The sequence below is a fragment of the Arachis ipaensis genome, chromosome B08 (assembly GCF_000816755.2).
Source record: "Arachis ipaensis cultivar K30076 chromosome B08, Araip1.1, whole genome shotgun sequence".
Classification (NCBI taxonomy): Eukaryota; Viridiplantae; Streptophyta; class Magnoliopsida; order Fabales; family Fabaceae; genus Arachis; species Arachis ipaensis.
This window is the reverse complement of record NC_029792.2, coordinates 127,304,126-127,315,467: the sequence shown is the minus strand read 5'-3', so window position 1 is coordinate 127,315,467 and position 11,342 is coordinate 127,304,126. Positions and strand designations below refer to the sequence as shown.

The 11,342-nt window shown below is 32.9% G+C and overlaps 1 protein-coding gene across 1 annotated transcript; it reads left to right on the top strand.

The window, feature by feature from the left end:
• On the top strand, positions 288-3,098 carry LOC107611749. Its single transcript, XM_021108375.1, has 3 exons — positions 288-722; positions 1,332-1,393; positions 3,045-3,098. Exons 1-3 carry the CDS (start codon positions 383-385, stop codon positions 3,096-3,098), a joined length of 456 nt encoding a protein of 151 aa, XP_020964034.1. The 5' UTR covers positions 288-382.

Here is an 11,342-nt window from a genome sequence, read left to right as displayed (position 1 = left end):
TAGTTTTTGTTAGCAATTTTAATTTCTAAAATTATTAATTTATTATATATAATTTTTAAAATTATATATTAATTAATAAAAATATTATTTATATATTAAAATTAATCATTATGTATTTATATAAATACATATATATTTTAATTTATTTTTAATATATATATTTTATATTTTAATTTATATTTTATTTTAATAGTTAATTTTGATATATATTTAATATAATTAATTAATTAATTAATTAATTTATATTCTATTTCGCAGCTTGCCACCAATGTGCCTGTGGTGCAGTCTGCCGCTGACGTGTGTGGCTATCAACAAGCTCAGGCACAGCTGAGCCCGTCTGGAGTGAGGATGAGAACAAAGAGTTTGAGATGCTTATTGCTGAATGTCTTCCGGAATTCCGGAAGCTCTACAGAATCGGTGGGATGCTGTGGCTGCTTGTCTCCCCGACAAGACCTCCGCGCAGATACAGGAACGCTTCCAGAAGCTCATCACCCACATCAATCTCATCCATAAATCTTATATCAATCTACATCACACCTCTATTGCACCTGCTGCACCTCACAACATGCCTGCACCTCCCACCACATTGGAACGCAATCCACTCTCCCTCCCCGGAACAAGTGAACAAAACCAACCTGTCAACACCAACATAATCGAACACCAACTTTACCTGAGACTAGTGATAGAAGAAACACAGGTCATTGGACTCAAGAAGAGCATGAGTATGTATTATTCTATTGCTTTTTCCTTCTCTTCTTTTTATTATTATTTATATCAGCACAATTTTTTATGGAAAAATTTAGGGTATAAGCAATTTTTGTATTTTCTGGACACTTAACAATCAAAATAAAAATGAGTGATCTCCCACTATTAAATATAATCTCACACCATTAAAAATATTATTGATGGCCAATTGATGATTATAAAATACTAAAATTACTTGTCCCTAGTATTCCTCATTTTTTATTATTATTATTATATCAGCACAATTTTGTTAACAATTATTTCAAAAAATGTGTCTTGACAGCTTATTTGTTAGAACGTATGAAGAATTAGGTTATAAATCTAAGTGGAAAAGAATTTTCCAAGATTATGTCAAGACAAGAACCGAAAAACAAGTTGCTAGCCATACTTAGAAACATAAGGAGAAAGTAGCTAAAGAAAACAGAAGAAAAAATATTCTTAACGGATAATAGGAAGTCATCTTCTCACTGTTAATTAGGTTGTGTAATCCAATTTCCACTAAATTAGAAAATATATAATTGATTATTTTAAACTTTTTAAATTATTTATGCACAATAGTTAAACTATTATAATTTTTTTTTATGTAGGAACTGTGCCATCATTTGAGTTTGCTAATCGATGGAGAATTTGTTTACAGAAGACTACTGAAGTAAGAAGAACACTTAAATGCATTGAAAATATTTTTTTAAGTTGAATATATAGTAGGATAATATATTTAGTTTGAATTAATTATTAGCTTAGTTTTCTTTGATTTCAAAGTATTATAATAGTGTAATAGATGGCTTAACCAGGTTTGCAAAAATAATGTAGAAGTACGTGACAATAGAAAAATCGTAGATTTGGTTGTACTTGATATTTGTTTATTAATAGTATTTTATTTTTTAGTTTTTCAGTTTTGATGGCAGTGTTAAAGGAGACGGTGTACTAGGTCCGATCTATAGTAGACTATACCAAAAGAACTATGAATGGGACGAGATATCTTTTCAAAAATTTATTATATAAAATATGCTAATTAAATAAACTGAAAGAGCTTATAATTATAATTTAATATAAATCTTAAATATCTTCTAAATTTAAAACATTACATAAAATGTCAACCAAACCATATAATCTTATCAAAATACAATCTCAAAAATTAAATAGTAAAAAGAAATATCTAAATATTATAAAAATTTATCAGTCATCAAAAATCAAAATTCACAAGAACTTGTTACACTTTCGGTAGGATTATCTTCACCTTTATTTTTACCCTCTTTGGTAGGACTATCTTCACTTTTATTTCCCTCCTCTTGAGCAGATGAATCAAGAGATGCATCATAAAGAGGCGTTTGACAATTCCCATTGAAATTCGCTACTAATAATTATTCATAAGAAAGTTAAAAGACAATTAGTTAAAAGATTAGAATACACAAATAAAACATGAAAATTTAGAAGCATTATTTTTTTTTTTGGACTAATTAGAAGCATTATTTAAGTGAAAGAACTTCCTTTACATAGAAGGCCGGGTATTTGTATCTGTGCCCAAAAAGCAATGGCAAACAAATGAGAGATTATCTATTACATCATCAATCACACTCACTCTTAATGCTTAACAAATCTCTGCATCTGATTTTCCACATGCTTAACAAACAAACCAAATTCTTAGCAATATAATAAAAAAGAAAAAGTATGAGGAGTCAATGGAATATTTGTACAATGTGTATAATGGAGGTTTATGGAGTATTAGATATATAACCATTAGTGTTATATTTTTTCATCAGCTGAAACTTTTGGGATGAGTGATATTATGACATGGTATTAGAGTGCTAGATCCGAAAGGTCAAGAATTCGATTTTTGGTGAACCCCAAAATCAGTTTAAGCTTTTGGGAAGATGTTTATTATCCATAATACTCGGATGGTTATTCTAAATAGTATGGGAGATGTTCATTTTGTAAATCAATAGTCCATTATACACATTGTACAAATAGTTCATTGTCTCCCTAACGAGACTTAATAAAAAATACAAACATAGAAAGAAAAAGATGAATCAAACTTTAAACCTAACATAATGGAAGAGGAGCACCATTCCACTCTGCAATGCACTCTAGAAGAGGATCAATGATCTTCCCTTGGCACATTGCCGTGAACAATTTGTCACATCCTTCACCAGGTGACCTAACCTTCTCACCAGTTAGCATCTCAGTCCCCAACTCCTCCCTCACAAACTTGTACAATGGATAGGACCTGCACTCCTTGATCTTGTTTGGTAACACACTTTGTCCATTCTCATATGCAATTCTTGCACCCTCAACTTCTTTAGGCAAAAGTAGGGGTGTACATGCGTCGGGATGAAACGGGGTTTGATGTGATCTAGATCTGTCCCGAAATATATATCGGGCCTATTTGTTAGACCCGAACCCGGTCCTAGACCCAATTAAACCTATACACTTTTAGGCCACGATTATACTGGGTAAAAACCGGGTGAAAACCAGGTCGTTAACATTACATTACCTTGATACCTTCTTATAAGATAGCATGTGAAAATATCCAAATTTCCAAGACTCCAACCATTATTTGACATAGTAAAATTCACTTAGAAAAATATAACAAGAACCAACTCTTCTCTAAAATTAAAGCATAACGACAATCAATACTAATATTGTCTAATAACACCAAATTTTAAATCAATATAAATAACACAATATTATGCATTAGTCTAAAATCTTATGCATTTTAAACATAAAACATTAACTTATAGTCTTATAATAACTAATAACACAAAATATTAAGGTTTACAATACTTAAAATTCCACATAAGAATAGCCATCATCCATCACTAATGACACAAAATATTAATTATGTATGATGACCAGGTCACCGGGCCGACTTCGGGTGACCCGAGCCATGACCCAGATCTGACTCGAAATAATGACCGGGTCTATTTTTGAGACCTTTACTCAGCCCTAGACTCGGTGAAATCACACCAAAATAGCCCATAAAGTGTTCGGGGCTGGACCGAGTCTTCGGACCGGGTCGGGCCATGCACACCCCTAGGCAAAAGGGTCTACAATTCTTCCTCAAAAGGTTGTTCCACCAAAACTTGCCTTAGCTTTTGCATCAAAGGGTATGTAGCACTGCAAGGATCATCAATGTATGCAAAACAGTACTCCCAATTCATCCAGATTCAGAAATTACAAATCACAGAGCATGCCATAACAAAACAGCAGCATAACAAGTAACAACAACAGCAGCATAACAAAAGATGACGGAAATCACAAATCACAAACCCATATGACAAATTCTACAATTTCCCTCCCAGAATCATGAACAACAGCAGCAGCTTCAAGATCAGAGACACATGAGAAGCTATAATCATCAAATGCTGAACCACCATCACCATGTGTTGAATAGAAATGAGAATGGCTTGAACCGTCGTCTTCTGCATCAGAGAAATACAAGCTACCATCATCATCATCATCATCTATTTTTTGCAACAGCAGGAAAATTTCAACAAAACTTTAGGAAATTGAAAAAACAGTAGCATCACAAAATCAATGAGCGGAAGCACAAAATTTCAGTAATTATTTGATTTCCATGTTTAGCAGCTGCAACCAAATTTCAACAAAAATTTCAGAAATTAAAAACACAGCAACAGCACAAAATCAATGAGTAGCAGGCTAGCAGCAAGAAGACCATCGAGCCATCAGCAACCAGCAAATACAAGACAGATCTATCAGCAACAGGGAATTACAAAATATTACAAGAAAAATAGAACAAAAATTGAACAACAATTTCAGAACTTCAAACGAAGAAGAAGACCGAAGCGGAGGCAAAGAATTGAAAACACAAAGCAAGGCCACTAACTTGGGTTCCGTGCCGAGAAGCCAGCGTAGATGAAGATGACGTACCGAGCTACCTGGGTTCCGGACACGGAGAAGAAGAAGAAGTGGCGGTGCTGAGGACCTGGGGACGCCGGCAGCGCTGAAGGGCTAGGGTTTTGCTTTGCTTCAGAGGTCTCCAGGGAGTAGGCTGCACATGGATCGGATAATATCCGCGGTAATTATCCGTATCCGATCCGAATTTTGCGGATATTATCCGATCCGCACTAAGGTATGATCGGATTGCGGATTTAGTTGTGATATCCGTGGATCCGATCCGCAAATCTGCATATCCACACGTCTCATATAAATAGCATAGTTTAAGAAAGTAAACCCTAATGTGATATGAATTTTAGTGTGTTGTTTTATGAATTTATGATATCTTGTTTTTAATTTTTTATGTTGTACTTCAACTTAGAATAATTAAACTTAAATCTTGTGTTATTATTTTTTTTTTGTTATTCAAGAAAACTTTTATTGATAATATTTTAGGAGTAAATAGGCTCAAACAGATGAAAAATGAATTTTATGGATTTTTTTTTTGTAAAAATAGCCAATAAAATCTTAAAATATTTTTTTTAAAAAAATTATGCGGATATACCCGATATCCGATCCGATCCGCAAGTTCCGCAAACTTGCGGATCAGATCGGATCGGATCTAGCCTAAAAAATGCGGATATCGTATCTAATCCGATCCGATGAGTACAGTACGGATCGGATAGATTTTTAGGCTATATCCGATTCGATCTGATTCGTGTGCAGCCCTACTAGGGAGTGCACGAATGATTGGGGGAAGAAGGGGGTTGGTTCACAAATGGTTCTGGGGCTTTTTTTTTCACAAATAAACAAAACGGCATCGTTTTATTCGAATCGACCGGTTACTAATCCGATCCAACCGATCGGTTCTTAGCCGATTCGGCAGTTTTCTCTCCAGCAATTATAAATAATGGATCAGACCGCTTTTATCGTCGGTTTCCGATTTGACCGGCCAGTCCGATATTTATTTTTTTTTACCAAATATATGAGACTCGAACTCGCAACCTCTTAATTGAGTATGGGGAGACTATGACCAGTCCGATATTTAGAACCATGTTCATACGTATATATCATTAAAATTTATATAAATTGTAACAAAACTAAATTGTAACATTTGTATTATATAAATTTCAAAGATACATAAAATAACTTTGTGTATATGTGTGTCATGTGTTTAATTAAAAAAAATAAATTATATTTTTTTCTTCTCTTGCTCTTTGTAATCTTAATTTGCATTAAGGTAAAAATATTTAATTAATTTTTTTAAATACATCAAAAAATTAATTTAGAAAATATATATATGTATATATATTTGATAACTTTTATGTACTATTTCTTAATATATAAAGCTTTTTCATTTTGCAAAATTCACGTAAAGAACATATATTATTTAAGACTATAAATTTGTTTATTATTAGTGCTGTTTCTATTATACAAAAATGTTATGTAATTTATCTAAATTACAATTTGAAGTCTTTGTTTTATTCATAGAACATAAAAAGAAAAAAGTATATATAAATAAAAAGTTAATACAGTTTCTTATTTTTAATAATTTAGTGTATTACATGCTACCTAATAAGATATAGTCATGCTATACTACTTGAAATAGTAGCATCAATTTTTTTCTTTTTTCATTAGGAGCAACTTGTAAATTGATTCTAAATAAAAAGCAAACTTAATAAGATATTATGTAGCAAAAGGTTAAAAGATAAATATGACTACCCAAATTTTTTGTACTGGTCACATATTCAATGAATAATTTCTAAAAAATAAGAGAAAAACTGTAAAAAATTACTATTAAATAATCAAAATAATAATTTTAAATTTATTAAAATGGGCTAGATTACTATTGTAAAAGTGACAGACCAATCAGTGCTAGGAGTAATATAATTTTCATCCAAATCATTCTTAATGATGTCAATTTCTTACAACTCAAATTAAAAAAGAATCTGCATAATTGATATAATTTTATGAATTTTTAAATAATAAAAAGAATGAATTCAATTTATAATGTTCTTTTATTTACATTGGCTAAATCTCCATCTCCAAACTTTTGCATCAAATTTTCATTGGTTGACACTGTTAATAGATTGTATCTTATTATAACAGAATTAGATCAACAATAGGAATATTGATATACAACATGGACATTTCGCATCTCATAAAAATCTGGTTTAACAATTTCTGTTATCTACAAATATCAAAGAATTGTATACTATTTACAATTGCTTGCATTGATCATGAAAAAGTCTTCATAAAAAAATCATGAATTACACGAAATTATGATGAAGTTACTTCATAAACATGGACCTTTATCAACAGATTTAGAGCATCCTCACATTTGTTAGAGACTTCAGTCGAAACATGAACAACAACCAAGAGCAAAGAGGTTTATCAGAATAACAAAAGGATCAAAAAGTCTTTTTTTTTTCTTGTATATGCACATACCAAAAGATGAGAATTTCAAAATTCATTTAAAATAAAATAAAAAGTTTGAGTTTTAATCACAATGTTTCGCCATCAATAAAGAGTAAATAACATGCTTCACTATTTGAATCTGTTACTTTGCCATTATATTTATCAGTTCTATCACAACCGTCTATACATTACGACAATAGAGTAAAAAAAAAAAATTACTTCCTTCAGAAGCAAAGGCCACTAATTTATCAATTTTAACTTTATTATGAAGCAGACAACACTTATAAACTAATATTAAAACAAAAGTAACAGAATCCTAGATGATGTGCACTAAAATTAGAAATGATGACAAAATGCAATGAATTAGAGTGTTACTGCACAATTAACCAATATATCATGCAAACATGCACTAGCAGCAATTATTCTTTATTACTTGGATTTATGTCGACAGTTATTACCACCAATGAACACAATGGAGATAGTAAACATGATGATGACCTTCAATTTCTCCATAAGAAAGCCAGCCTCACTAAGAACAACTTTAGCTTTTCTCTCCAACAATTTAAAACAGGCATCATATGCTTCGTTGTCCTGTCAATATCTTCAATCTCCTTATCAAAAAGCTTATTAGACAATCATGCAGTCAAGACATAAAAGCTGCCCAACTTGGGATGGAACAATTCAATTACTTTTGACTTTTCTGGTCAATTTAAATATATATATAAGGATCATTTGATAGGATAAATTTATTATTTATTAGGTGAAAAGATAAATGTATCGATGACAATCACAGAATACAAAATATCCTAAAATTAAATATCATTTCTTCCTTATAAGTTTGAATAATTTCTAATTCATTTTTTGTCTTGGTGGAACTAATGAATTCGTAGTCTCACCTAATGATTGCATCTGAGAAAAGATCAAGATTGTTCAGATGTCCTAATTACAATAAACTAGGCTTTGAAGTTTGCAATCATCTTGCAAAGAACCCGATAAGACTCCCAAGGATAGAAATGTAAGCTCTTATTTTCCAAAAAGCAAAATTCCCACCAAGTGTGCAGATTGCAACTGTATTCTTTATCACCAACATATTTAACGACATTTAAATTTGGGGCAAAATTTCACTCTCTGGCACCGAAATATCTATACTACAAGAAAAACGTTGAGTACTATCGAATTTAGTGTCGCAGTGTAAGGACAAATTTACCGTCAGATTTACCGGCGTTAGCGGTATCAAATTCGTAAGGTTAAATAATTACCGGCGGATTTTAGTTTCCGACGGTAAATCCGCCGGTAATATTTGGAGGAAAACAAAAATAAAATGACGAGTTTTTTACCGTTCCGACAGTAAAGCCAATTAGTGAAACGCTGCGTTTTAGTGACCCGCAATGGTTTACCATCAAAACGATAATTGGGACATAAATTCAAATCGCGAACCCTCTTGCCCCTTATTCGAGATTCACTCTCTCTCTCTCTCACTAAACCATTTCCTCCCCTCTCCCCAAAACCACCATCTGCCACCATCGACACCGCCACCATCACAGCCCCCTTTCCGTCGCTGTCAGCCCATCCACCACCGAGACCCCTCCATTCTTCTTCTTCTCCCTCATCTCTCCATAGAGCCACCACCGCCGCAGCTGCCCAGCTGCGCCTCTCTCCCTCCTCACTCACGTCTCTGCTTGACTTTGCTTTCTGTTCACGTCTCGCCACGCCTCCCTTCACCGTCATCCACCTTTTCGAATCGATTCTGCCTCTGCAACAATAGATAACAGATTCATTCCGACTATTAATATAGAAGCATAGAACTGCTTAATGCTGATACATGTTGAAATTCGATTAGATTTTACTTTGTTTTGTTAATTGAAATTTTTATATTGAGTTAATTGAAATATCTATATTAAGCAAAAATATTTTGTTGGAAATTAAAAAAATTGTCAAGTTGTTTATTTTATCAGATTCAAAAATAATTGAGAAATTAAGTTATATTAAAGCATATGTTACTTATTAAGGATGCATGTTTGAAAAGAAAACTAATTTAACCTTTTCTTTTGTTTGATGATAGTGAAAATGGGTGTTTATGTCTGGTTGCTTATATCCAACTATTTTTCTTTTAATAGATTATATCTACATGTGTGTAAATTATATATTGAATGAAATGTTATCCTAACAGATTTTCTTTTTAGAGTAAAAAATCTGTGTTTTCTATTTAATTATTTTTTTCCTTTAGATGATGTATATGATGAGTATAGAGACTGCGTTTTTATACGTGTTTGAAGATGGCTGAATTTGAGTTAATGAGAGAATCTGAAAACTGTATAGTTATCTTATTTATGAAAGATTTTAATATTTGACTTAATTGTAGTATCACAATTTTCATTATATTCTCCTTAGTTCTATTGCAGACTAATAGGTGTCAGTATGAATGCATTGATTTTCGTTTACACAAGTGTCTTGGCATGGAGTGTCCATAGATTTGATGAAAAGTGGGGGTTAAAAAAATGGCAGATTTGATGTTATTGCTGTTAATTTTGTTAGTTTATAAATTTGTTTATGAATATGATGAATCTCCAGTAGTTTTGCTGATTATGAATATGCTGAGGTTTTGTTGATTATTAAATTGGTTTTTCTTATTTTGAATTTGAATTTGAATTTTGAATTTCAACTTTGAAAGGTGTTTTAATTATTGAACTGAATTACTGAATATTGTTGCTGGAGTTGTTTGATTGTCTGAAATATGTTGATTCACTGTGTTTACGACTGGTTTTGATTTTTGCAGACAAGACGACAGATAGAGATGCTGTAGATCAAGCTACTGGTTGTGGATGTGGTCGTGGTCGTGGTAGAGGGAGGATTTCTTTTGGTACCCCTGGAAATTCTAGATCTTCTCCCTCTACTCCGACTACCCTGGTGGCGTCACAGGTTGCGGGTTTAGCCAATCAGCCGTTCATCATAGTCCAGAACCCCTGCTACGTGCCTCCGTCTACGACAATGATGCCGCCTCCTACTGTTCAGCAGCCCGCTACCACGGCGACGCCACCTCTAGCGACAGACGTCGCGACCCCGGAGTCCTCTCACGGAAGTGAGGCAGCTGATGCCTCTCCACCACCTCCCATCGTATGGTTGACCATTTGACCTGATGGCGGCACGAGGTAAGTATCACTTTGAGTCTTATATATTTCTTGTTTATTGTTAACGTTAAAATTGCCTGAAAATTGATTCTAGTTTAGTGGGTTTAGATTTGAATGGCTGAATGTATTTCCTGTTTACTGATTATGGATATTGCTGAAAGTGCCTGATTATTATTTCCTGTTTAGTGGATTTAGATTTGGTTTCCTGGTTAGTGTTTTCTGTTTACTGATTATGGTTGTTGTTGAAAGTGCCTGGTTATTGTTTCTTATTTAGTGGATTTAGATTTGAATGGCTGAATGTGTTTCCTATTTATTAATTATGGTTATTGTTGAAAGTGCCTGATTATTGTTTCCTGTTTAGTGGATTTAGGTTTGGTTGTTTGGTTAGTGTTTCTCGGTAACTAATTATGGTTATTGCTGAAAGTGCCTGGTTATTATTTCTTGTTTAGTGGATTTAGGTTTGAATGGCTGAATGTGTTTCTTGTTTACTGATTATAGTTATTGCTAAAAGTGCCTGATTATTGTTTCTTGTTGAGTGGATTTAGGTTTGGTTGCCTGATTAGTATTTCTTGTTTATTAAGTGCCTGATTATTGTTTCTTGTTGAGTGGATTTAGGTTTGGTTGCCTGGTTAGTGTTTCTAGGTAACTGATTATGGTTATTGCTAAAAGTGCATGGTTATTGTTTCTTGTTTAGTGGATTTAGGTTTGAATGACTCAATGTGTTTCCTATTTACTGATTATGATTATTACTGAAAGTTCTTGGTTACTATTTCCTGTTTAATGGATTTATGTTTAGTTGCCTGGTTAGTGTTTCTTGTTTACTGATTATAGTTATTGTAACAAGTGCCTGGTTATTGTTTCTTTTTTAGTGGATTTAGGTTTGGTTGCTTGATTAGTGTTTCCTGTTTACTGATTATGGAATTGCCTTATTGTGATGTTTGTGGATTGTTGTTGGGTTTGCGTCGAACAACAATTCATGTACTCAAAATATGACCAATGTCATCAAGATGATGTACGACCATCCCTGACCTAGCTACAAGAAGATCCCCGCTGATCAAGCTGATGTACGACCATCCCTGGCCCAACTACAAGAAGATTCCCGCTGAAACTAGAGAGCGATGATTTTAGAAATGGGCGGTAATTTTTTTTTTTTTTAGT

Coding starts and splice junctions, on each gene's coding strand:
- LOC107611749 (XM_021108375.1), top strand. CDS start 383: ATGTCTTCCGGAATTCCGGAAGCTCTACAGAATCGGTGGGATGCTGTG. Junction 723..1,331: donor TGGACTCAAGAAGAGCATGA/GTATGTATTATT, acceptor TTTTTTATGTAG/GAACTGTGCCATCATTTGAG. Junction 1,394..3,044: donor GTTTACAGAAGACTACTGAA/GTAAGAAGAACA, acceptor CAACTTCTTTAG/GCAAAAGTAGGGGTGTACAT.